Raw genomic sequence first — 27,640 nt, forward strand, 5'->3', positions numbered from 1 at the left:
CCCACTACCAGGGCTGGCTCAGAGTTGGCCCCCACTCAGCAAACATTTGTTGAATTGCTTGGCATGAGAGAGAAAGCATATGAAAAGTGCCCAGTCCTTCTGGTTCTGTCCACAGTAGAAGCCAGTGTGTACACACAAGTATCTCATTTCAATTAACCAACATTTACCAAGGGCCCATTATGTACCAGCAGGATCACAAGCCCTGAGAATCTAGATGTGAATAAAATCAGATCCGTCTCCCTGAGCTCAGCCCAGGATGGAGGCAGGCACGTGAACCAACCAGGCCTGCAGTACACTAGGACCATGGTGGCTGTGTGTGCACCCAGTTCCCACCAGGGCAGGGCTGGGAGGCTATGGAGGGAACACACCAGGATATTTATACACAGATGTATAAACAGATACCCCCAGAGATAAACACACTGAGACTCACAGGTGTGTGCACTGATTACCTGAGCACGTGCCGACATAAATAATGGCCCTGTAGACTTGGATGCCGCACAGGCCACCATGCCTAAGGCCTGCTAGTGTGCCCCACACTGGGAAGGTGTATGGTTGGGACAATGGTCTGTGCGTTGGGGGGTTGGCACAGGCACACTGGGAATCACCAGACCTAGGCTGGGGGACACCCTGAGGTGGGCAGAACTGTTAGTCTAAACCTGAGATGTTAGGCTGATTATTGGCTTGTTTGGCATGGCGATCACCAGAGACGGCCAATCAACTGCACCCCAGGCCTGACCTTCCGATCAGAGGCCAAAAGGTAGGGAATTTGACAAAAAGTTTAACTGTTAGTACTTGTGCTTGCTGAGGAGTTTGAACCAGGTCTGGGTCAGGACAGCGAGTTGAAGGAAGGGGTGTGCTCAGTTAGCTGTTCTGAGCTCGTATTCCTCCAGGGCACAACTGTGCATTTTAGAAACTGCCACTTCCCCGTTTGCACATTTTTGCTATTAGGAGCAAATAGAAAGTTTTCGGAACAGCTCCTGGCACCCAGTAGCCCCTCATTCTGTCCTCCAAGACCGTACCTTTGTTTTATGGTGGTAAAAGTTCCAGCCCGTTCATCTATGAGGATGGGAACAAGGGAGCCAGCCTGGAGGAGGTGGCAGGAAGGTGAACCTCCTCTCCTGCAAAGGGCCCAGGAATTTGTTCTAGAATGAGAGGTGGATCCCTCCTCCAGAGCCGCCTTCTGCTGAAACCTTGGAGGGTTTTGTGTATCCTTTTCATAAGAGATACTACTTCTTTGAAGTAATAATAGCTTTTATAGTGCTTTCTGGCTGCCAGGCCCTGCTCTATCTGCTTCACATATGATAACTAATTTAATTCTTTTAACAATCCTAAGTAGGGATGTTATTATTCCCATTTTAGAGATGGAGGAACTGAGTCCCCAAGTGGTTCAGTAAATTGCACAAGGTCATGCGGTAGGGTGGCACCAGAGTCCATTCTCTAACCATTGGGCTCTGCCCCTGCTCTGGAAAGAAGGTATGGTTTTTGCTCCTTTACCCTCACTAATATACTGTGGGATCCTGGATAAGTCACTGCACCTCTCTGAATCTCTTTCTTTCCCTGGGAAGCAGAAAGCCCTCCCAACCTGGTGACCTTAGGCTGTTGTAAGACCAAGTTGACTGTCCATATCCTTGCATAGGCTGTGCTGGGAGGAAATGGGGCCCAGTTGCAGCATTCTAGGGAGCAGGTATTTCCAGTGGGGTGCTCTGCATCTTGCCCCCTGGAGCAGGGTCAAGATGGAGAGTCCTCTTTGAGTCCTACCAGCAGAACCTCAGCTGGGCACACAGGCCCTTTGAGCCCTCCCAGGAGGACCAGGATTGGGGACATGAACGAGGGTGCCAGGAGAGAAGCCGCTCTCAATGTAAACTCACGCAGAGAAAATCATGAACTGTGCATGCAACTTGCACCCAGGCCAAGGCTCTCAGAGCTTAAATATGTTCTTTTGGGCTATTTATAGTCTTGGAGAAATTAGAGTTATCTGGGTAATGGGAGCGCTGGCAGACTCCAGCTGGTCAGGGCCTGCCAAGGGCTGGCAGGGGAAAGAGTGGGAACTGTGGAACCTTCTGGTGCAAGACTCTGCACTCCCCAGTCTCTCCCCCCTGACCCAGCCGGGGCAGGTAAGACAAGAGGACAAAAGGGTTGGAAAGGAGCCTCCCTTTACAGGGGCCCATAATCTTGGGTCTCTCTGTGGACTAAATGGGAGTGAGGCCAGCTGCCTGGGACCCTTAGAGTTGAGAGGTGAGCTCCTGTACTTCAAACCTATCATTTCACAGATGCTGGAACTGAGGTTCAGAGAGGGTACACCTATCCAGTATACCACAGCTAGTGGGGCCCAGACAAGCTCTGGTCTCCTAGTCCAATCTGCATCAGCATTCCCACAGTAAGCAGAGGTGTAAGATCCAAGAAGCTGGCTGGAGACACTCCCTAGAGGAAAACAGTGGGAATTCAACATCCAGTGATCACATGCTCTACAGCAGACAGCTCCAAAGTGGGTTCTGAATGGGAAAGGCATGTCCTGAGGGACCTGGAGAACAAAAGCCCAGACTCCCTTACCTGGCATTCAAGACTCCCAACTCCACTTTTAAATATTTCTCTTTCCCTTCCTATACAATGTTCCTACCCCTGGAATATTCTCAGCTCTCATACTCCTCTGTATTCGTGTCTACACTCTTCCCACCTGGGCTGCCTTGACCCCACTCTTCTCTGATTAACTGAAGGCTCCCCCACCCCACCTCAAGGCCTCTGAAGTCCCTCTCCTGGCCCTCCCGCTCTTTGACTTGCCCTCACTCTGAACTCCCTACTGGAGCTAATAGCCCACCAAGGAGGCCTGGTGTAATGGACGCTGTAGTGGGCCACCCACCTTAATTCACAATTTAGGATGGAGGCACTCCTTCCTCCCCAACTGCAGGAAACTTAGGGGTCCAGGCTGGGTGCCTCTCCAGAAATGGCCCGCAACCAAAGAGCTTCACCTGAAGTCATGCCCCCTTCCCTGGGGTGGTGGATATTTGGTAGGGGTATTTAGGCTCTCCCTCCCTTTCCCAGCTCTAGAGCTTCCTCGAAGATCACCCGAGGTCATTGTTGCAACTGTACCTCGGTGCAATTTCTCCCTCTGCCCAGCCCTGCTTCCCTCACCCCTCAAGAGCTTGCTAACCTCCATCTTAGAGAATGCTTTCCTGGGAAGCCGTTTTATGACACCTGGTAACCGAATGGTTAAGCAGCCAGCCTGGGTTCAAATACAGATCAGCCATTTTTAGCTCTATGACCTGGGCTGTTACCTAACGTCTCCATACAATTATTCTATCTACCAAGTAGGAATAATGCTGAGGCAATAGTTTCTATCTCCTGAGGGTCCTGTGAGGATTAAATGAGGTGATGTATGCATGGTGCCCCATATTGAGAAAGCACTTAATAAGCATTAGCTATTATTACTTACATTTAACTTCTCTGAGGTTCAGGTAAATAGGGATAGAAAATTATTATCTGTGTCATGGGGTTGCTGTGACAGTCAAATAAGATTGAGAGGCAAAGGGTTCAGTTCTGTGCTGCTGTGACCTAATACAGACTCAAGGGTCAAGTTCCCTGGGGGCTTTGCCCATCCCAGTGCTGTGGCCTGGAAGCCTGTTCCTCCCCAACTGGTAAGGATCACTGTATTGGTTTCCTGTTACTGCTATAACAAATTAACACAAATTTAGTGGCTTAAAACAAAACAAGTTTGTTATCTTACATGTCTATAGGTCAAAAGTCTAGTATGGGTTTCCTAGGACTAAAGTCAAGCTGTTAACAGGCTGTGTTCCTTCCTAGAGGTTCTAGAGGAGAATCTATTTCCTGCTCAATAGGACAATTCTGAGGGCCATCCCAGCTCCAGAGCTTCCTCGCAGGTCACTGTTGCAACTGCACCTCAGTGCAATTTCTCCCTCTGTCCAGTCCTGCTTCCCTCACCCAAGAGCTAACTAACCTCCAACTTAGAGGATGCTTTCCTGGGGAGCCGTTTTATGGCATCTGGTAACAGAATGGTTAAGCAGGTGGTTCCTATTTTCTGTTGGTGACAGAATTCAGTTACTAGGGTTGTAGGATTGAGGTCCCCCTTTTCTTGCTGGCTATAAAATGAAGGTTGGTCCTAGCTTCTAAAAGCCACTGCCTTCCTTGACCTGTGGCTCCCGCCTCCACCTTCCAAGTCAATGCAGGCAGGTGGAGGCCATCTCAAGGCCACCTTTTTTATTATCTTTTACTTCTAAAGACTCATATGCCTAGGTTGGGCCTACCTGGGTGATCCAAAATTTTCCATCTCAAGGTCCTTAATCACATCTTCCTGCAAAGTCCCTTTTGCCCTGTAAGGTAACATACTTCCAGATTCCAGGGATTAGAACATGGATACCTTGGGCAAGGTGAAGGCAGGGGTCATCATTCTGCCTGTCACAGCCACTCAGTATGGGGCAACCTCTGATCCAAAATTTACCTCCTTTTCCAGGGAGAGATCTGTGCAATTCCCTGTGCGGCAGGGACCTATGGCCCCAACTGTTCATCTGTTTGTAGCTGTAACAACGGTGGCACCTGCTCCCCAGTAGATGGCTCCTGCACCTGCAAGGAAGGTAACATGCCTTCTTCCCCAATCCCATCCCCCTCAGATGTGCACACTGCCCAGGGGGGACCACCAGTTGAGGAGTCTGGGCTGCTTCTGCCCCATCCACCCACATGCAGGATCAGGGAGCCTGTATGTCAGGTTTGAGCAGAGGAATCCCATGCCAGGGGCTTCCTTAGCAGGAATATAATAAAGGGGATTTGTTACCTGGTGTGAGAAGAGCTGAAGGAGCATAGAAGGGTAGGTGAGCAACTAGAGATTAGCAACTGTGGGAGGAGTTGCTGCCACTCCTGGAAGTGAGGGCCACCTGGTGGGAGCTGGGACATGGACAGGGAGACAATAGTGCTGGAGCACAAAGGAGACACAGTTCCCTCTAGAGGCCCTGCCCAAGGCAGAGAAAGAAGAGATGCCTGGTGTCTCTCCTGCTCCTGCCCTTGGGTGTGTGAGCCAGGCCTCCTGTTGGCGAGCCCATCTGGGAGCCACCCACAGGGGTCAGGCCCCTGTGACATAGAACAGAGCAGGGGAAGGGGAGAAGTGGATGTGAGGGCAAGCAGGCCAGTGACCAACCTCAGAGTGGGAAATTAGGCCATCCCCAAAACAAAGGGCCCTGAGATAAACTGGCTGGCCCCACCTGGGCTAAGATAGCCCTCCCCACCGCAGCTGGTTCCCTTTCCCAGGTGGGCTTATCAGCCCAAAGCAGAAATAGTAAGAATTGGCAGGCCCGCAACCCGCATTCTAGCCCCAGCTCTAACAGCCCTGCGTATTTCTCAGCGGACTCTATGTGGAATGTGTGTCCTAACCCAGCAATCTGAGTAGTTTGGGTTTGGACAGGATGCCCTAACAGAGTCGGGGGTGGAGAGGTGGGGAGTGAGCAGAACGCTGTGCTGGGCCTGAATGGAGAGCCAACCACCTCTTTCCCTCCCTCAGGGTGGCAGGGCCTCGACTGCACCCTGCCCTGTCCCAGCGGGACATGGGGCCTAAACTGCAACGAGAGCTGCACCTGTGCCAATGGGGCGGCCTGCAGCCCCACAGACGGCTCCTGCTCCTGCACCCCCGGCTGGCTGGGAGACACCTGTGAGCTGCCCTGCCCGGTGAGTGTCCAGGCCTGGAAAGGACTCTGTGGGCCCAGGATCCCCTCATGTCCTTTCCCTGTGGTTATTTTTTCCACGGAGAAGAGCGGGACTGGAAACCTTGGATCAGGTCTCAGCCCTAGTTCTAACCTCTCTGTGACCACTTTCCTACTTCAGGCTTCAGCCCTCTCATCTATAAAATGGCAAATACTTGGCAGATGTGGTGATATGGCGATGTGGCATCCCTTGCCCCTTGCTGCTCTCGGTAAACATTATTAGTTGACTCAGCATGTTTACCTGAGCCCAAATGCAGCTGCAGAACCCTTCACAACACAGTGCTATAGGACAACCTTACTAATCCATCAGAGTTCCATTCCTTGATAGATCATGTCGAAGTTTCCTTCTGGTTCCAGTGTCTATAATTTTATGATCGGGGTGTAGGAGTACTAAACCAAGCACTACCCAGCAGTAGCCACCTAGATTTAATCGCTGGATCTCAGTCTAAGATACAAATAAGTTAAACCAACGGATGCAATATTGTTGAATGAGTCCTGCAGTCCTGGGTTCAAAACCTGATTTTGCCACATCCTAGCTATATTACCTTGAGCATGATACTTCCCTTCTCTAACCATATTTCTCATCTGTAAATTGTGATATAATGGACTCATTGCATAGAGTCATTGTGAAGAGGAAAGAGTTATATAAGGCTCTTGATACCTAATGAACACACGACAAATGTTAGTCACCTCCTTCCCCAGGAACAAAGAACCCCAGTCATTCCTCACATGTGATCCATGTGTTGCAATTTGTAAAGGGAATTTTCATTTACAGTTTTGATTAGTGGGCATTAGAGCCCTCTGATTTTGACCATTGAGAAGCAGGGCAGGACCATCCCCTCCCTCCTTCCAAACCCCATGCTCTTGTTAACGTAGCCAGAGAATTATTTGGAGTGGCTTCATGGCTGTGTTGATCCGCAGTTATAAAAAGTGCTCCCACTGTGCCCCAGCCTAAGTCTCTCTGCATCCTTGCAGGGCAGTAGCTCAGTTTTGTCATCAAAATCCAACAGAAGCCAGGCCGGTGTGGCTCAATGGTTGTGTCGATTTCATGCACCAAGAGGTTGCTGGTTCATTCTCCCGTAGGGGGCATGCAGGAAGCAGCCGATTGAGCTGTCTCTCTCATTGATGTTTCTATCTCTCTCTCTCCCCCTCTCCCTTTCTCTCTCAAATCAATAAAAATTTTTTTTTAAAAAATCCAACAGAAGTGTGTGAAGCTCTGGGGGTGTGGATCTGATCATTTCTCTCTCCCCTCTGTCCACAGGATGGCACATTTGGGCCAAACTGCAGTGAGCACTGTGACTGCAGCCACGCTGATGGCTGTGATCCTGTCACAGGCCACTGCTGCTGCCTGGCTGGATGGACAGGTAACTCCCTTGTGCCTCACCACCACCCAGGTCCTATAATCTGGGTTCTTGGTGTTTTCCGTCTTCTCTTGACTGCTCTCTCTCCTTCACTACCTTCCTTTAGCTCCCTAAATATGCACCTTTCTCTTTATTCCTGGGCTTCAGTTCTCCATTCTACTCAATTTGAGTAAACAAATATTTATTGAACGCCTGTTCACAGGCTCTCTTCTAAGGGGTAGGGGCACACCAGTAAAGAATCAGACAAAGGCTGACACCTGGTGGATGTAGGCGTTTGCAGAGATATGGTGGAGAGAGGGACAGGAACCTTCTCCTGAGCTCAGGCTAAGTTCTGGTCTCTACATGTCCTCTCAGCCTACCTTCTAAACTCATGGCAAATCTATCACTTTCTCCCTCCCACTGCCCCCACTCCAGTCCCCCAGGCACCATCTCTCAGCCGGCACTGCCTTGGCCTTCTGCTTGGTCTCTGGGCCTCCCACTCTTGCCCAGCTGCATCACTGGGTGGCCAAAGTGAACTTTTCAAAACCCAGATCCTTTCACATCAGTCCCTGCTCAGAATGCCTCAGTGGCTTCCCATGGCGTTCATATAAAATCCAAAATCCTTACAGTGGCCCGGGGCCCACGTGATGTGGCCCTGCCCAGCTCCCCCACCTCTCCTTTGCCCCCTCCCATCACTCACTGCATTCCAGCCACCTAAGTGCAGTCCCTCTGCCTGTATCACTCCTTCCCTATCTCTTCACCTGATACGCCTTCTCATCCACCAGATTTCAACTTCAAGATTATTTCCTCTGGCAAGGCTCTCTCCCCAGCTACAACCCACCCCCTCAACCTGTCCGAGACTATGTAAGAGCCCCTTTTGTTTATTCTCACAATACCCTGCACTTTTCCTTTTGCAGTACATACTGCAGTTGTCACTGAGCTCAGATCAGAAACTATTTCTTTGTTATCTGCCTCCCTACCTCGACCATCAGCTCTATGGAGGCAGGGACCACAGCCACCTTGCTCACCACTCTATCCACTGCCTGCCACACACTGAGATATGGGTAACACAGCCATAAGAACACAGAGCTGGAGCCAGACTGCCGGGGTTTGTGACCTTGGGCAGGTCATTTAACCTGTCAGGGCAGGGCCTGGACTCTCCATCCATAAAATGCAGATACTTATAATGGTCTTTTTTGAAGTTTAAATGAGTTAATACCTATAAGTGCTAACAGTGCCTGGCACATAGTAAGTGCTCAGTAAATGTAAACCTTGAATAGAGAAAGTGCTTAATAATGATATACTGTGTGGATGAACCCACTAGCCAGTCCCAAGGAGAAAGAAATACAGGCATTGCTGGCAGTGGATGTCCTCAGATAAATAATTCACACCAGGCTGCTGAGCAGCCTGTTCTCCACAAGCAAAAGTTTCTGAGCAGTCCAGGGCCAGGGACATTGCTTCCTCTGCAAAATCTTTGACCTGGCTCCCCTTGCCCTGCCCTTCAGTACACTGGCACCTTAGACTCTTAGCTGGAGCCAAGTAGAAATCCACTTTAATTTTTCATTGCCTTAATTTCAAGTGAGCCGATAAGATTTTAATGACATCTGGTGCTTAGAAATTCTGTCTTTGATGGACAACCTTTCAGGAAAGCCTCTGCTGTTCTAAAGCTAATTTCCCCAAACATGGTTCTGAAGTCATTTCAAAGGAGCGATTGATGTCCTGAGGTTTATCATGCAGAAGGCGACTAGGGATAGGAAGGAGACAGGAGACAGGCCCCAGCCTCCTGTTTGGTGAGCCCTCCCCACCCACCCAACTCCCCAGCCCCGGACATATTGCTGGTGCCTTGGCTCAACACCTGTTTTTCTGGGCCCAAAGTGTGTTCATGTCTTCTCCCCATGCCCATAAGCCACAGGCTTCATGACGACTGGCATCATATCTAATTCATCTTGCCCTGCACATAGTAGGTGCTTACTACGTGTTTCTTGAGGTAATTAAAAGGAGCTGACCTATAACCATATATGGTTTTTCCTCTCAAAGTGAAGGAGACCTTGAAGATGATCTACTCCAATCTCTTCACACTACAGATAAGGGAAGGGAGTGGCCCAAGGTCTCAGGACATGAGTGACAAGGGATGGAAGACACAGGATTGCTTTTTTAGGGGGAGCCATTTACTCATTTAGTTAGCATTTCCTAACTCAAGCCATTACCAAGTCTTTATTTGGCAGCTACCATGTGCCCAGCACTGTGTCAGGCCCACCAGCGGTAAGAATGGCAAAACTCAAAAACAGAGTTGTCCTTGAGCACTTATTGTATGCCAGACACTGTGTTGGGCACCAGAGATGCAAAAATGACCAAGATGGCATCTCTGTCTATTAGAAGCACCAAATGAGGGTCAAAAGTGTCAGGAAACCATAGTCCCTGTCTTCAAATTGCTGGCAGGGGATACTGGACGCATGAATGTAACATTAAAATAATAGGTGGGGACAAAGCTGTATGCAGGTGGCTATCAATTAGATGCTTGAATCCCTGGGCAGACATCCAGGAAGGCTTCCTGGAGAAGGAAGGCCCTAAGCAGACCCTGAAGGTGGAGGGCTGCTGAGTTGCTGCTGGCCTTGTGGCATGAACTAGAAGTTACAATATATGAATTCTTAGCCCACTAATATAGATGCGTGTAAAGTCCTGAAAAATAAAGCAGGGAGATTCCCTGGGGGTTGGAAGGGGAGGGACCTCTAGGGGGAATTATTATCCTCCTTCAACTATAGGGAAAATGGCACCTAGGGAAGGTGGCTGATAACGCTATTCCTCTTCAGAAGCTGTAGTTGGAGAGCCTCCCACAAGGCCAAGGTCAGCCCCTTTGACCACACTAAGTCCCCTTTTAGAACTGGGCACTCTGCACAGGGAGAACCCTGGGCCCTTCTCCCCACTTAAGTCCCAATTCCTTAAGTTCCAGGTAGCTCTTAGGACATAAAGAAAGCTCAAACATGAGCCCCACTCCCACAGAACCAGGCCTAGAATCGAATAATTGCCAAATCCTAGAACCCAGTGGGCCCTTGCAGCCACCTGCAACCTGAGCATAATCATCTTATCCCAGAGTTTCTGATCTCCAAGAGGACCCCTATCTGACATGAAAATCATCATTTTGAGGATCCCGCATATGAGAGTATCTGTATTTTTAATATCCACCAACTGTGGGGGAAACAATAGCAACACCCTGCCATAAATTCCGGGGTGCTTTTGCAAGCAGTGTGTTTTATTAATCAGTAACATCCGCATATAGTTCTAGGAAAGAGCCATGTCTGTGTTGATACAGGTGCTTGGTCACCCTACAAAGAACACTTGATGCGCAGGCGGGATCAGAGGTCCCCATCACATGGGGGAGTCCATCTTAGTCCAGGGTGCCCTCAGGAACAGTAGCATCCCTTGGCCTGCAGTCTGAATCCTGGGTTTTCAACAACCACAGGCAAAAGAATTCCTTGGGGTGGCTCAAGGTTTCTGGTTTTACACAGCTTTGTTTCCCCTTCCCCAGGCTCCCTTCAGTCAATCCATGCTGCTGGTCCAGGATTCACCTCTTGTGCACCTGACACTCCACTGGGAGAGGCCTCCATTGAGGGGTGAAATGTGGCCACCAGATTCTCACTGGGGAAAGATCCCATTCCCTGGGGAGAAGCTCTCCCCTCACCCTCCACACAGAGACCTATTTCCTGGAGAGCCTGCTGTGAAAAGGATCTATGGCAGGCAGGGAGCGGGCACTAGGCTAGACAGAGGCACCGGAGGATGAGTGCAGCCTGTGGCCTCCCCTTCCTGTTCTCTCTCGCTGTCCTGCCCCCCCCCCCCCCCGCAAGCCCAGGTGGGCTGTACAGTGCCAGCCTGCTGCTGAATTGGTTGCACTGTTCCACCACTGCCAGGACTGGCTCTGTTCATCGGGCCTGACCATCTTCCTCCCATTTTCTGTCTGTCTGTCAAAACCCATCCTTATAACAAGGCAGACATGATTTTTAAACTAATTCTGCTCCTCCTTGAGCTTCTGATATTCACCTTCCAAAGCCACGCAGGTCGCCAGGGCCCACCCAGTCCATTCAGCTAATTAATACTTGTGAGAATAGAAGCCTCTCTGCCTGGGAGCAAACCCCACCCCAGCCAGAGCGAGGCCCCCAGCCTCACGCCTTATAAAATTCCTTCCTTAGCCTTTGGATCTAATCACCCCAACACATAATTGCCTCTCTCTCAGCTCAAAAAGAATGTGTAGGCCTTGCTCCTCTTTCTTAGTGAGACATTCCGTCCATCCCCCATAGGCCACCATTTGTCAAACTAAGGGTCGGTCATTTAGATCCATTTGTTGGGTCACAACTAGCTTTCTTTTTTCTTAATGAATAGAATACATCACAGTGCAGAGAAATATCAGAGTGCATCATACACAGTAAATGTCATTTTTCAAAGACTTGGTTTCTATTATATGTATGTGTGCACCTATGACATAAAATACATATTACACCAAGGATTGTGGCCGAAAAATTCTGAAAAGACGCCACCCACTCTCTGGGCCCTGCCCCAGAGGTAGCTGGCTGGGACCCAGCTAGAACCAGTGGCTCCTGGGCTCCCTGGGTGGGCATGTAGCTCACCCCCAACTTGTGCAGCCCTCCGTAACAGCACTCCCTTCCCCACAGTTGGTTTCTCCCAGGCCTAACCTTGGATACCAACTAATACGTCAAAAATGAAGGCAGCCCTTCATGACGTGGTCCCTTACTCCCACAATCTCATCTTTTGCCATATCTCATTTTATACTTTAGGGTGTAGCCACAGGGCACTATTTTTTCTTTCAAGGCATGATTCTCTCTCCTGCCTCCTGTTTTTCACATGTAGGGTTTCCTTTAACTGGTCAGTTTCCCCTTAGCCCTTAGGACTCAGTTTCGGCAACACCTCTTCCCGACAGGCCAAGCCTTGGCTGGGTTTTTCTCCCACATTCCAGATGCACTGTTTGCCTTCACCTCTTCATACTGCACGGTGCCCCCTTTCCACATTCTTCCTTTTGCCCTCACCCCTCTTCCCACTGATCTGAGTCTGCCTTTGGCCCACAGGCATCCGCTGTGACAGCACGTGTCCACCTGGTCGCTGGGGCCCCAACTGCTCCATCTCCTGCAGCTGCGAGAATGGTGGCTCCTGCTCCCCAGAGGATGGGAGCTGCGAGTGTGCCCCTGGCTTCCGAGGACCCTTATGCCAGAGAAGTAAGGCTAAACACACACACCCCTTGTCATCCTCCAGACCTCAGATGGCTCATCCTCCCACCCCTTCCCAATTAGAACTAGTCCCAACCTGAGCGAGGCTGGGCTCTGAGTCAGCCCCATCAAATCCCTCCCTTTAGTCCCCTCTCTCCTTGGCTTTCCTGTCCCCAAGTTCAGGACCCAGCCCAGTTCCTCAGTGGAAACAGGACCAGGCCCTCCAAGGTGTGGGGTGGGTGTGGCTCTCCCCATATTTTTGAGGAGCCTCCTTTCATCACTATGTGGGACTGGAGGGGTGACCAGTCTGGCTGGGGCCCCTTGGGCTGCTGACCACATCTCCCCTTCACCTCCAGTCTGCCCCCCTGGGTTCTATGGCCACAGCTGCGCCCAGCCGTGTCCCCTCTGTGTGCACAGCAGTGGGCCTTGCCACCACGTCAGCGGCACCTGTGAGTGCCTTCCCGGATTCTCTGGAGCCCTCTGCAACCAAGGTACTGCCACAGGGGGAAGATGGGAGCCAGGGAGGTGAGGTGTCCTGGGAGGGAAGTGGCAGGGAAGGAAGGTTTGGGAGTCTCATCGTGCTCTGTGGAGGCAGCTCCTTGCCTCTTCAGGCCTCGGGCCTACCTTTCTAAGAACTGGGCACCACGAGGTGTGAGACAAAGCCATGATGCTGCTAAACGCACACGCTCAGAGAGGTTAAATCATTTCTCCAAGCTCTCACAGCAAGTGGCAGAGCAAGAAACAAATTCTGATGCCAAAGCCCATGCTAAATGGATGAGAAATGAAATAAGTGTAGGTGAGGTCCACGTGGCTTATGTGAGGGCCAAGTGGTAAAGGCAGAGAAAGCTGTGGGAGCTCAGAGTGGGTTTTGGCTTCAGCTGGAGATGGCAATTTTGCAGCCCTCCTCCCCTCGCACTCAGGCCAACATCACTAATCCCACACCACCCGCTCTCCTGTCTCAGCTGCAGAATCTTTCACACCACCAGCTCCAGCCAACCCCTACCACTCAACAGGAGGTAAAAATGGAGAGAAAGCTTATTTGCTTTGGTGTGCTGCTAAACTTGTTCTCTCCATGGGAGAGCCTTGATTTTTAACATTTGTAAATTTCCATGATAAAATATTCCCAAGGTACCGATGGTTTAGCAACGGTCACAGAAATCCTGAATGTTTAACAGTGCAAAGGTAGAAGCTGGCTCTAGCCCACACCATTGCTTATCCAGCCCCAGCTTAGTTAGGCCAGGGCAGTGTACATGTGGGGAACAGCTCCATGCTGGGCAGGACTTCACTGGGTCTTAGCTTGAAAGACAGAGAAGGAAGAAAGGCATTTGAGTGGCAAAAGCACAGAGGAGAGGGCATGCGACTGTCCAGCAGTGGGGAATAGCTGAAGGATGGTGGAACTGGCGATGGGATGGGAAAGGGGCTGAGAAGGTGGTTGGGGCCTTCGGAACAGCTTTGAACACAGGATTGCAGAATTTGCACTCTAACCTGTAAGGAGGGAAAGGATCTTAGACTAAGGTAAACTCAGAGCTAAAAGCAACTTCAAGGTCATCTGTGCAAGAATCTCATCTGGCCTCTGCTTAAATACTTACTATTGAGAGCTCACTACCTCCCAGGGAACTGATTCTTTTGATGAGTAATCACCACTGAGCCGGACTATTTTTGTAAGTGGATGGGCTGTTAATATGTATGAGTGAAAAGTTTACTCCATGATGCTCTGAGGTCATGAGAAGTTTGAGCCCCAGGGAAACATATGTGACAGTTTCATTTGCTTGCAGCCCTCCTAGGGCAGTTTAATCATAACCTGGCACATCGAGGTTTACTTATTAAACATCAGAGACCCGGCCATCAATATGGATAGGCTGGGTCTAAATTAGGACCTAAGCAGCCCGAGGAGTAACTCTCAGAACCTGCGATGTCTGATTTATCTCCCGCTGGCCTAATGTGTATTTTCCACATATAGATCTAATGGAGTTTGCTATTAATGGCAACTGCCCTGGTTAAGTCTCAAACCTTGTAAAAAATTGAACTGACACTTTCTAATGACCAGCTTTCCAGCAAGTTACAAATTACAGACATTGCTTATGCAGAATCATTAAACATAGATTAAATATAACCAGATGTTTTCTTTTCACCAGCCCCCCTTCTCTCCACCACCCCTCTCTCTGCCTCATTCTTGATTCAGCTAAGAAGTGGACCAATTAATGTATTAGACTGATCGCATTAGCAGCTCTGTGGGTGAATTTGTCAGCCTTGTATATGTGACAAAGGCTTCAAAGATAAGGCTCTTGTTAGAGAAGCTCAGAGTTGGTTTTGGAGATGGGGGTAGGTGGAGAAGCTCTGGCCAGGACTGTGGGGGATGGGCTCCCCAAATCAAGCACCTCCCAGAGGAGGCTGGGCTGCATGCTTTTCAGGAAGCTGAAGCCAGAGCCTGAGCTGCAAAGAGGTGAGATGTGTGTCATCCTGGCAGTGGACCTCCCCTGGAAGGAACTAGGGGTTTTGCCAGGAGCACAGGGCCCCAATCAACCAGCCTGCCCATAGCTGTTAACAGCCTGAAGCCAGGGGGTGAGGCTTATCCTCATTTCAAAGATGAGGAAACACTAAGAGGAGGGATGTAGTTTGCTCAGAGCTACTTAGCCAGAAGGTGGCAGAAATTCCCAGCTGAGTGACCTTAGGCAAGTTACTTAACCTCTCAGTGCCTCAGTTTTCTCATCTGAAGTAGAGTTAATTAAAGGGAGTAATAATGAAAATATATAATAATGAGAGTGTTACAGGTTCATTGAACTCATACTTGTGAAGCACTTTGCAGTGTCTGGTGCACAGAGCACCACAGAAGTGTTCGTTGAATACATAAATAAAACCCAAACCCAAGGCTTTCGACCAGAGAGCTCGCTTTACCACGCTGCCTTTATTATTTGTCCCAACCACTAATCATGTACAGGAAAGACACAGAGTGGACACAGATCCTAGGCACCAAGTGCTGGAAATCTGGCTGGGGAAGGGCTGATAATATGAGTGCCAGGCGGTGTTGCATAAAGGAGAATACAGCCCAAGGTCTGAGAGACCTGAGCGCTGGCGAAGTCGCTTCTCTTCAAGAATCAAGACCTCCCCATGATCCTCCGCGTGGCTCGGCCAACTGAGGGCCTCAGGGATTCCAGGAGTTCCTCCTCCACAACAGGAGTGCAAGGCAGCCTTCTTGGAGGATGTGGCGCTGGCTGCAACTGAGCTTTGAGCAGAGCATTTTGAACTGAGAGAAGCTCAAAGGGACAGGAGTTTCCAGCAGAAACCACTGGAAGGTCATTGCTCTTGGGGCCTATTTTGCAACATTTCCTGAGTGTTTGCTGCATTCCAGGCACTGTGCTGGCCACTCAGACCCAACAAAGAGCAGGAGAGCCAGGTTCCCTGTCCTCACAAAGCCTGGAGTCTAGAGGGGAAAATCCTGAGCTCAGCCTTTCCCAGAAGAACTTGGGAGACGAGTGTGGGGAAGGGGTGGCCAGTGTATTTCCATACTCAGCCACTATGCCTTGAGTGCCTGTTGTTTTTCCAGGCATTGTTGGGGACACAGATATGGATGGAACCTAGGCCTGGCCTGAAACAGGCCCATAGCCACAGTAACAGAAGACCAGGGAAGAAAGTAAGAGTGTTCTAGAAGCTCAAACAGGGATAAATCACCCCCCAGAAGAGAGAAGAGGGGTGAATCAGGTAGGATTAAGTTTTGCTATAGGTGACATAAAAAACACAAAATATCTGCTTTGAAAATGACAAATATTTTTATGCCCCTCACTCATTAAAAAAAAAAAGCAGGGAGAAGATTCAGAAGTAGGCCACCAGGGAATGGTAGGGCAGCTTACAAACACGCCAGGGACCCAGGCTCCTTCCCCTTGTTCAGCCATGCTCAGCACATGGCTTCCACATCTGATGAAGGATGGCTACTTGAGCTCCAGCCATCTCACCCGCAGTTCTTTTCCATAATCCACATTATCCTTCAACAAGGAGAACAGGCAGAGACATGCATTTCCACTTACCATTGGCCAGAATATAGGCACATGGCCACACCAAGCTGTGAAGGAGCCAGGGAAGTATATTCTTTATTCCAGGGGGCCATAGGCCCAGCTAAAACTCGAGACTCTACTAAGGGAGAAGAGTATTGGTATCGAAGGACTAGCCACCTCCTACAGAGGGATCACTGCAGGAGGCGGCATTTAAGATGAGTCCTGTAGGCGGGTAGGATTTCTATAGCTGGACATGAGGGTCAGGGAAATTCTGGAAGGGAAGAGCTGGAGCAAGGACAGGCATGGGGCGTATTTGGAAAGTGGTGCGTGGACCTGTGGCTCATGTGTCTGGATGAGGTGGATTAAATGATGATCTCTAGGATCCAATTTTTATTCTGGGCAGTGGGGAGCCACTGAGTATGTCAGGCAGGGAACAGGAGTGCCATGAAGACAACTGTGCTCTAGGGAGCTGAAGCTGTAGGGAGGAGGTGAAGGATGAATTGCAGGGGAAATGAAATTAACACTCACACCTAGTCCTAAAGTTGCCTGCAGCCTAGTTGAGGAAACCAGCCCTTCCTCCAGGGACCAACGAGTGACTCCTCCAGGAGAGGTTGAGATAAGAAATTCTACAAGTGACTCAAAGCAGAAATACCATGGAAGCTCAGGAGCTCTCTTGAGAACAGGACTGAGCTGAGGCTTCAGGAATAGGTCAGATTTCAAGAGACAGAGGAAATAGGTAGACAGGGATAGACATTCAGGGCCAGTCCTCCAATAAATGGCAGACAGACATACCACCTGCATCTGTCCCTCTCCTTTCAACTACAAACATTTCCTGCCCTCACAGTTATGGGATCAGTGATGCTGGCAAGAGTGTGGTAATGGAAAGCAGAAGGCTGCAGGGCAGTGCAGGGAGCACTGGGCTGAGTGCAGCGGTGGGATTCCCAGCCTCTCCACTTGTCTGTGAGACCTGTCGAGTGATTCTACCCCATGGGCTTCAATCTGTTCCTCTGTCGGAGGAGATCATTAATAGAGCCTTCTGAAGAATGCAGCTGTGGGCACAAAGAGGGGAACTCATTCATGTGCCGGTGGGGAAGGGCCGAAGTGAACAGTTCCTAAACAGATCCATGACCCCAGGGTGGTCATGGCTGTAGCCTGGAAACTTCTAGGGATGCAGCTGTGAGTGGTAGTCTGGTACTGATGGGAGGGCAGGTGCCAGTCTGTCCTCTGTCCACAGTGTGTGCTGGAGGGTACTTTGGGCAGGACTGTGCCCAGCTCTGCTCCTGTGCCAACAATGGGACCTGCAGCCCCATCGATGGCTCCTGCCAGTGCTTCCCTGGATGGATTGGCAAGGACTGCTCACAGGGTAAGCTACCGCCTCCTGGGAATGCCCCCCATCCCAGGTCAGGCCCCAAAACACCCTGCTCCTTGTTGCCGGTGCCTCTACCTCCCAGGGCTGAAATCTTCTGCGATAGGAATGTCCACCTGAGTCCCGCTTAGCTCTCTAGCTAACATGATGAATTGTTAGGCTTGATCACTGGCATTATTAACTGCCAGTGTCAAAGGTATTGATATTGTCAGTAGTACCATTAATATTATTAATATGAAAATTAACACTCCATCAGCACCTGAGCAAGGAGTAGCCCCTACATTTGGATGGAGAGGAAGAGGGGGCAGGGACTGGCATGCTGGAGTTAGGGAGCAAGGAAGTGAGGTGAGGCAAGAGCAGTCACCTTAGAGGGGCGAGGGTGTCCTGTGGGTGGCCCATGTGAATGATGTCCTAGACAGGGCACTATAGGGGCTATTCATGTAAGGTGTATCTAACCTAATCTAAAGGTTAACAGGGACCCCCCCAATCTAAGGGCAGACACCCAAGCTCTGCCCTGGGTATCTCCTTGGCTGATGGGTGAGACCTAGCCAGTGCCCCTTAGGGCAGTCCCAGTTAGATGTTCTGGCCTGAGGGAATTTCCATTCTGATGAAGGAAACACAGGTGCCATCCTCAGGGAGCTCACTCAAAAGAGCAGAGTCCCTACCAGGGAAAGTTCCCACTCTCATGGGGAAATTAGCACAGTGTTCACACAGTAAACTACACTTACAGTTTATCACACCCCCTACACATTCCAAATCAGTCAGTCCCCAGAGGAAAGGTTCAGGAACACTCAGAGCTGGGAGAGGGGGCACAGAACCTGGGCTTAATAGGAATCCTGGGTGACTGGGGCAGGAAGTGAATGGAGGAATTCTGGGATCAATACAGTACACCCCACCCACCCCCCCGAAAGCCAGGAAATACCACCTGGGTGCATCCTGGCATGTTGACAGACATGCATCTTCCCTTCCTCTCCCTCCCTTTGTCTGTTCATCTCTGTCGTGCCCTCACCCTCGCATCCCATCTAACCCCAGCTTGCCCACCTGGGTTCTGGGGCCCCGCTTGCTTCCACACATGCAGCTGCCACAACGGGGCGCACTGCAGCACAGAGGATGGGGCCTGCCGCTGCACTCCAGGCTGGACCGGACTCTTCTGCACGCAGCGTAAGCTCCTCCTCCTGGCCTCCCAGCTACTCAGAATCCCACGCTGCGGCCTGCTGGCTGCCTTGGGGATTGTCTAGGGCTGCAGTTGGAGGGAGGGAGGAGGTGGGGCCCCAGGGTCGGGAGCCGCCCCCCCTCCCACCCCCAGGATTGAGGAACTTGACTGGATTCAGGGGTTAAGAAGCCCAAAGTCCTGGGAGGGCAGGGCTATCAGGTTCCCCAACAAACGCCAAGACCAGTCCTCCTTTGGTCAGTGGGGCCCAGTGAAGAGGAGTGGCCTGTTACTACACAGCCAGGAGACCCCAGCCTGGCTTCTGGTTCCAGGGCACCTTTGTCCAAAGGATTCGCCACCCTTTCAGTGTGAGGGTTCAGAGTGTGGAAATGGCCCGAGTGCATGGTCTCACTAGTCCTCACCCCATGCTCAGAAAGAGGTGGCAGGAGACAGGTTTGGTCCCAGCTGCACCTCCACAGTTACTCCGTTTCTCCAGGCTGCCCAGCAGCGTTTTATGGGAAGGACTGTGGGCGTGTGTGCCAGTGTCAGAATGGCGCCAGCTGTGACCACATCAGCGGCAAGTGCACCTGCCGCACAGGCTTCACCGGGAGACACTGCGAGCAGAGTAAGCTTTCCCAACCCATGACCCTGGGTGTCAGTGTCAGGCCTCAGCCTCCTATAGGGAAAGCCTCCCCCTTCAAGGTCTACTCCATTCAGGGATCTACATGCCCTGCTCCCTTGACTTCTGGAGTCACTCCCAAGGAAAAGGGCTGGAGGTCGTGCTTATACTGCTGTTCGGTTTCTTCCTCCAGTTGAGTGGGGATGGGGAACTGTTGAGGCACAGGAGAGGCCTGAGCGGGTAATGAGGGAGGCAGACTCTGTTCAATTCTTCTCTGAAGCCCCTATGGCACCCAGCTCAGGGCCTGGCATGAGGATACTGTATAAATGTGTCAAGTGAAAAGGAAATAAGGGTGGGTGTCCCCAACTCAGGGCTAGAGGTGGTGCCTACCCCCAACTATCAAACCAAAGACGAGCTAGAGAAGTAGGTTTCCCTCTGAGGCACAGCTGCCCAGATGGGAGGGGTGGAATGTGGCTATGTCTTGCTATCTACCCCAAATCTTCATGTTACATAGGATGTGCCCCAGGAACCTTTGGCTATGGGTGTCAGCAGCTATGTGAGTGCATGAACAATGCCACCTGTGACCACGTCACCGGCACCTGTTATTGCAGCTCTGGATTCAAAGGAATCAGGTGTGACCAAGGTAATACACAGATGGCAGAGTCCTCGGGCAAGGGGATGTGGAAAAGTCCCCACAGGGACAGACTCTAGGGAGATCCCAACAGGAACAACTGGATTATATAACACTTTGTGACTTTATTCATATTTGGGTGGAGAGGAAGGAGGAGGTTCCAGGTGCTGGAGAGCAGATGGAGCAGGCAGTCTGTCTTCCCCGTGCTCATCCTTGGCAAGCTTCCTGTGAGCTAAGCAAGGGTAACCACAAGCTAGTGCTGTGGAAAGATCACCAGACCATCTGACGATCTGCCAGATTCTGGTTCTGTCAACCTGCTAGGTGTCCTTGATCAGGTCATTTCCTTTTGCTGGGCCTGTTACTCCACATGCACAATGGAAAGAGTAGATTAATCCTTGTCTTCCATGATGGCCAGAGGTTCTGCTGAGAGCCAAGGAGCCCACAGGGGCTCAACCCTGGCTCCAGGTCTACAGTCAGAAGACACCCATAGAGCAGTTGGGAGGACCAAGTTGAGATAATGTGAGCCCTTGATAAATGGTTTTGTATACATAAAAACCCTCTGTAAAGTGCTGCAAACATGTAAGGGATTATATTGCTATTGGTTCTAGGAGATGGGGGATGACAATGGGCTATTATCCACATGACAGAAAAGGGGGCAAAGCCTATACATTGCATTCTGACGGGGGTTAGCCACACATATCAAGAGGGGTTTTGTGGGCAGTAATGGTGGGCACATTGGTACAGCACATATGGTACTCACAGTCCCCTGGAGAGGGTGGGATTACTCTCCCCATTACAAATGACCCAACCGAGGACTCTAAGTCACATCTAAGAAGCACAGCTGGTAAGCAGGGAGAAGGGCTGAGTCTAATTTTTTTCTACCCCTGAGAAATCTGACCCTACCAATAACTGGTTGTCTGATCTTGGGCAAGTTACCTAACCTTTCAGTGATTCAGTTTCTCCATTTGTGAAAGAGAAGGAATTAAACAGTCCTTATTTCATTGGGCTGTTGGGAAGGTTAAATGAGTTATTATCTGAAACTCATTTTGGGAACAGTAAAATACTCAATAAATATCATTTTGTTTCCCATCCACAATCACATTTGTTCCTGGGGGGTTCTCTAGGACACCACCCACTTTAGGCAGTTGAAGAAACAGGCACAGTGAGGGTTGAGATCACAGAATTAAAGAATAGAGCCAGGACCAGAACCCAGGTCTCCTAATGTTACAGAAGTCTAGATGTCACAGAGCTCTGAAGAGCAAGCAGGTGGCCCCAGGCTCAGGTCCTCCCTCTACCCACAGCTGCCCTCATGATGGAGGAGCTGAATCCCTACACCAAGATCAGCCCAGCTTTGGGTGCAGAGCGGCACTCGGTGGGTGCTGTCACAGGCATCGTCCTCCTGTTGTTCCTCATTATGGTGCTGCTGGGCCTGTTCGCCTGGCGCCGACGAAGGCAGAAAGAGAAGGGCCGTGACCTGGCTCCCCGTGTCTCCTACACACCTGCCATGAGGATGACCAGCACTGACTACTCCCTCTCAGGTAAGGGCTATGCCCCCAGCATACAACCCAGGAAGAACCACACCATATCCTTGGGGACACCTGAGTTTACTGCCGAAGGTGGGTGGTCATGCCTGCAGGGTGGGCAGCTGGGGCTGGATGCTCAGACTCCCCTAGAGAGGTGATGGGAGTGGAGAGCAGGAACCTACTTGGGAAGGGCAGATAGGGTCCCAAGGGTATCATTTCCTGGGCCCCCAGCACTGGATGCCTATGATGAGGAGCCTCCTTCCATTTCCCCAGACCTTCCCATCCTTCAGCCACAAGAGCACCCACCTAAGCAGTAACTTTCCAAAACTCTCCAGGGGACCTCTCTCCTGCCTGATTCCTGTGATGCCTCAGGAAACTGGCCTTGGGGTCCAGTGTCCAGACCCTGTCCCACTTTTGCTTCCTTGGGTGAAGGTATCAGAATAACCCTCCCTTCCCAGTTCCCAGAGTTAGGAAGGCCCTGTTAGTACAGTGAAAGGGGATGGTGCCTGCCTTGGGGGGATCTGAAAGTGTGGGCAATGTCCCTATGGCCAGACGGGCTGGAACCCAGTCTGTCCACAAACCTGGTGGTAACTCCAATAGGCATCCTATCTGGGAGTCTGAAGGGGTGAGGGTGCGGCTATTGAGCCAGATCCTTCCACTCCCCTGAACCCTGACTGCTGCCTTAGAAATAGGAAAGGCTTTTTGCTTCATATTTAGTTAAACAGAAGAGGTTGAAATGCTCTGAAATCACCCATAGCCCTGGGCCACAGGAGGCTCGGCCTCTCTGTGGGAGCACAAGGATGACAGCTCTCTCCAGCTTGCTCCATAGCTCACAGATGACCTGAAGCCTCCTACCCTTGTACTTATAAAACCAACATCACATCAGCCCATTCCCACTACATGTTGCTTACCATGTGCCCAGCTCCATGCTAGGTGCTACAGGATAGACAGAGGCAGCCCAGATGCAGACCTTACCTTCAGAGTCCCTGGCCTGCAATCTCCCCACACACTGACCCCCACCCGCACCCTGGGGTTTCAACCAAAGCAGTATCCTCTGATGAAAGCCTAAGCCCACAGAGAAGATTTGGGGATTTTCTTCTATGACTGTAATGAGCAAGGTTGGCCAGGTTTGCCCATGCCATTCCACTGGAATCCTCCAGCCTTGTCGAGAGGTCCTGGAATACATAGGGCAGGAGGGCAGGACTGGGGCCAAGGAGAGTAGGGTTCTCTTTATGGCCTCACTAATGGGATCTCACCTTGTGGGGAGGAAGGAGAGAATCAGCATAGCCCCTAAGTAGTGACTCAGGGATATCTGAGGCTGTCAAAGCCAGCATATTCTCATCCATGCTCCAGCTGCTGGTACCACCCCCCACACTGGCGAGACTACCATGCATCCTGCATGCTTTAGGGACGGCCACCATGAGGGAAGGGGAAATCAGGCTCCACAAATTTCTGTAGGGGCAGGGGGTGCCAAAAGCTTGGGGGCTGGGGGACTTGGCTGTCTTTTTGCAGAGCACTCTCAAGGCTGCTCAGCCCAGGCATTAGTATTGGGGCATCTCATTCCAGGGGCAGGAGTATGATGGTATGTGGCAACTTGTTCTCTTCCCAGATTTGTCTCAAAGTAGCAGCCATGCCCAGTGCTTTTCCAATTCCAGCTACCACGCACTGGTATGCGGGGGGCCTGCCACCAGCCAGGCCAGCACTCTGGACAGGAACAGCCCCACAAAGGTACCGGGCCCCTGACTCCCCAGCCCCTACCCACTGTCCTCCCTTCAGTCCTTACCTCTGCCCAGGAAGGAACTGTACCCTACCCCCACCTGGAAGGTCCACATGGAACTAACTGCCAATACATTAAACATAGCCCTATGGTCCATGGAACATGTAAACACTCTGTAAAGCATGTAACAGGGAGCCTGCAGGTTACATGGAGCCAACAAGCGCCATGCAACCAACAGGCGTCACATGTAACTAACCCCACACCCTGTGTGTAACCAGCTGGTACCAAGTCATGTGATCATGTGTAATCTTGTCACATAACCATGTACACCATGTAGCCACTTTACCACGTTAACACATGTAATCAAAACCCTGCACCACATATCACCAATCACTGAAGTAGGTTACCAATACCATGTATACAACCAGCACATTATAGAGTAACCACTATTACTCAGGTAACTAGCTGATGCCCTTGTACCTGGATATACCATGTGTCATTAGTGTGCACCCACATCCATTTATTGTAATCAGAACCAATGCAAGGGACATGGGACCCAAACATTAGCCATAGCCAGTGTTCTCGTTAACAGTGAGTCCTATGGGCCTTCCCTCACAGCTCCGAGCATAACTGTGGGCTGGTGGCAACATGTCTTCTTACAGGTCCTTGGGCAAGGACGTCTAGAATACACATATAGTGAGCCCTGCTGGTGTGCCAGGACCCATACTTGGCAGAATAGGAAGTTCAGAAATGAGGAAGAATAGCCTCAAGGACTGTAAGGTTTGACAGGCTCATGCTGCACACACCTCCTGACACCCACTTAAGCATGTATACACACACAATAGCAGGACCAGACTCCTGGCTCCCTGCAACACCCATCCTGGGCCAGGAACATGGACAGGAGCACTTTTCATATTCCAAGCCTCTGCCCTAGAGCTTGGGGAAACCTTTCTCTCTGCTCTACAGAAAATGTCCATCAGCTCACAGATCATGCCTGCTGCCACAGAACTGATGGCAGTGCAGCCTGAACACTCTAACAACACAGATACTATACAACTCCAAGTCAGCACCCAAGGCCACTCACCTCAGATTTTCCAAATGAGAGTGCTGCATACAGGATACCTTGAGGCCTATATGCAAGGTCTGTGGCCATCAGCCCTATATAGAGCCCTGTAGCTTTGACCCCTCTTCCAGGGTATCATCTCAGCTCAGATCCCTATTCCCAGCTACAGCTTTAGGCTTATCTGAGGAGCTGGAAGCTGAGGGAAAGGAATCAAGTTTCCCAGTAGGAGGCCCTTGATTAACTAGAGCCACATTATCAAGGCTGCAGCAGGTTAGAGACAAAGAATGCCAGGGATGAGAGGCAAAGATCCTTTGTGGCCATGTTATTCTTGGTCTCATTCTAATAGCCACCCTCATTCAGTAAAGTGCTGGAGTTACTGTAAAGCAGCCCACTTGGTAACTCTCTAGCTTACCTCACCCCAGGGGCCCAAAGTGGCTTTGTGTAGTCAGAGACCCCTCTGGAAGACAGTCAGGACACATGTAGCAAAGGCAGGCAGCTGTGATGAGATGATACAAATATGGATGTGGGAGCTGAAACCTGAGTTGTAGACCCAGCTCTGCCAGACTCCTTGTATAACCAAGTGCAGGACCCATAAGCAGGACTCGGGTCCCATCTGTGAAATGAGGACAACCATCCTGGCCTCATATGGCTGTGAGAATACAGGAAGAGAAAAGATTGCACCATAAGGACACCCTACCCTGAAGCTTTCCCTTGGTCATATTAAAGGGAAACTCACACTCAGCCCAGGCCAAGGGGCAGAGGCAGCAGTGATGTTGCAGGCAGACTAGCACCTTCCTGTGCTGGAGATGGCCTCATGTTGCAGGTGAGACACTGCCAGGGCCCACCCAGCTGACCTACTTCCTGTCAGGACCAGCTTGGTTCAGGCCAGCTCTTGGCCCTTGGGAGGACCTTCCCCTGCCCTCATTTTCCCCAAAGGCCTGGGAACCATACAGCTTCAGCCAGACAGCTTAGATGGTGGTATGTTCTGCTCCTGCTGGCATCAGCCACACCATGGTGGCCTGTCATGGAACACCTACCTCTCCCTTTCCCTGAACAATCTAGGACCTAGGTGGGTCTGGATCATCACAGAGGTGGGTGCACAAGGCTGATAAGAGTGAAGTCTGGGCAAGGGGTACCTCTGGGGCACTAGGTATTAACTGGCTCTCCTACTCTCCAAACAGCTCAGTAACAAGTCCCTTGACAGAGACACAGCAGGCTGGACCCCTTACAGCTATGTGAACGTGTTAGGTCAGTAGTGATTTGAGTGTGGTCCCTGCCAGCATGTCCCACCCTGTTTTCCTTCTCTGCATTGAGGCGGGCCCTGTCCTAGCTCTAAGAGAGAGGGTTAGTAGATGAATCCTGAGCATGATCTCCCCCAGGGAGAAGGGGTGTGAGGAGGAAACCCAAGTGCCTGTTTCAGATTCATAAGCAAATGAAGCCCAGGACCCTCTTCATTCCTATATTAGGGGGTAGGGAGAGGGTAGCTGTGACCCAGGGACAAGGGAAACTACTAGGGCCCCAGGTATGGGGATTATTCCAGATGGAGGCTGAAGATGCACACACCATCTAGAAAAGGAACCCCCTGTCCAACCTAGGTCCTATACCAAGGTACCCATTTCAAGGGTTTCTTCCCACTGCCCTGGTGGACACCAATTCCTGTAGGGGGTAGGGGGTGGGAAGCAAGGCTAATGGCCTCAGCTCTAGCAAATCCCCATTGTCCTGCTGGCCCCAGCCCCTTTGAATGCTACACATAGGGGCCCTAATTCCTTCCAGCCTGCCCTACCATGACCCTTACACCCCCATCCCCTCCCCGCCATTCCAGGGCCCTGGGAATAATAGCTCCTCCCTGTCATTCCTCTCACTAGACTCCCATTTCCAGATCAGTGCCCTGGAGGCCAGGTACCCGCCCGAGGACTTCTACATTGAACTTAGACATCTCAGCCGCCCCGCTGAGCCACACTCACCAGGTTAGCCGCCCCCAGCCCTACCCTCTACCCCCTGGGCCCCTCAGGCTCTCATACCAGTCCAGACCCAGCACTGGCTCTACCTCCCATTCCTGCCCCTTGCTTAACCCATCCCCACTGGTCCCAGAACTCTCCCTATTGAACCCCCCTCCCTCCCAACATGATTGGTCTACAAACCCAATCCCCTAACAAACGAAACCTGCCTAGATTCCCCCATCACCCCTTCTGCTCCCATCATGGTCAGTGGATGTGGACAAACTGTGACTGGTGTTAGGGGAAGGGGACACAATATCATTGTACTCCCTGCAGTCAACAGACTACAACCCAAAACCTTTGAGAAATGACCTGACGATGGCAACACCTTTGGGGTTCTCTGGGCCCTCTGGGTGTGGCTGGCAAACAGATGGTCTCTGGCCCAAAAGCCCAATGTCCCCCAGACCCACCAGTGGCCTAGGCTAAGCTCTCCCAGATCCTAGGGTAGGGCTGTCAAGCAGGGATCTTGATACCTGGGACAGGATGTGTCAACCAGCATCCTCTGTGCTCATGTATTAGGTTCAAATTTGGTGGCCTGGCAAAGATGCAAAAAGGAAACTTGGAAAGCCAGTTCTGCAATGGAAGATGTTGGGTAGAAGTTACAGGTGATATCATAGGAGCAAGTGCTATGAATGAATAGAGAATGTGGGCCCCTTTAGGGCAGGACCTTAGCATACTGGACAGCCTGGGCCTGAGCTCAGGCTCTAGCTGGTTTCTAGAGCTCAAGGGAAACAGCTCTATCAACCTCTGCAGGTCTCTGGGCCCAATAACACTACCCAGTAAAGATTCTAAATTCAGCTGCTGGTTGAGTAGGCATGGGCTACAAAGACCCTGGGCCTGTTCCCAGGACGGTATGTTCTTGGCTATGGGGCCATGGGCAGTGTCCAGGGCATTCAATAACCCCACCAAATACAACCCCCCCCCCCCCCCACACACACACACACACCACCACCACTACCCTGTATCTCTTTCCACATTGGGGCATCTTCTGGGCTCAGCCCAGATTTCTCCCTGTTCTGAGATCTCACTCTTCAACCAGTATAGCCAGAGCCACCACTCAGTCATTTTGGGGGTTACACCCAAAAATGGCCAATGGGAGAGAATACTTGGAGAGATCTAGTTGCAATTCAACTTCTCACTTGCTAGTGTAGTCTCAGAAAAGTCACTGCCCCTCTTTGGGCCTCTATTTCCTATTATATGAAAAGGGGAAAAGTTAACAGCCTAGCCTCCATCCTTCAGGGAGGGCAAAGGAAACCCTTGTCTGGTGTAAAAGTGCTGAATTAATGCCAGGGATACAGATTGTTGCAGTCATGTTTCTGAAGGACACGGG

The 27,640-nt window shown here is 51.0% G+C and overlaps 1 protein-coding gene across 1 annotated transcript in view; it reads left to right on the forward strand.

The window, feature by feature from the left end:
- MEGF11 (multiple EGF like domains 11) overlaps nucleotides 1-27,640 on the forward strand; it is a 330,386-nt gene that overhangs the window by 291,407 nt on the left and 11,339 nt on the right. Inside the window, exons 11-23 of the mRNA XM_087820815.1 lie at nucleotides 4,466-4,586; nucleotides 5,504-5,667; nucleotides 6,964-7,066; nucleotides 12,118-12,264; nucleotides 12,612-12,746; nucleotides 17,479-17,607; nucleotides 18,643-18,771; nucleotides 19,257-19,385; nucleotides 19,894-20,022; nucleotides 21,312-21,548; nucleotides 23,143-23,261; nucleotides 25,495-25,561; nucleotides 26,179-26,280. Of these exons, the coding sequence (XP_087676941.1) occupies nucleotides 4,466-4,586; nucleotides 5,504-5,667; nucleotides 6,964-7,066; nucleotides 12,118-12,264; nucleotides 12,612-12,746; nucleotides 17,479-17,607; nucleotides 18,643-18,771; nucleotides 19,257-19,385; nucleotides 19,894-20,022; nucleotides 21,312-21,548; nucleotides 23,143-23,261; nucleotides 25,495-25,561; nucleotides 26,179-26,280 (1,711 nt within the window). The remainder of the gene's footprint in view (nucleotides 1-4,465; nucleotides 4,587-5,503; nucleotides 5,668-6,963; nucleotides 7,067-12,117; nucleotides 12,265-12,611; nucleotides 12,747-17,478; nucleotides 17,608-18,642; nucleotides 18,772-19,256; nucleotides 19,386-19,893; nucleotides 20,023-21,311; nucleotides 21,549-23,142; nucleotides 23,262-25,494; nucleotides 25,562-26,178; nucleotides 26,281-27,640) is intronic.

Source organism: Miniopterus natalensis, chromosome 1, assembly GCF_054644295.1.
Source record: "Miniopterus natalensis isolate mMinNat1 chromosome 1, mMinNat1.hap1, whole genome shotgun sequence".
NCBI classification, from domain to species: domain Eukaryota; kingdom Metazoa; phylum Chordata; class Mammalia; order Chiroptera; family Miniopteridae; genus Miniopterus; species Miniopterus natalensis.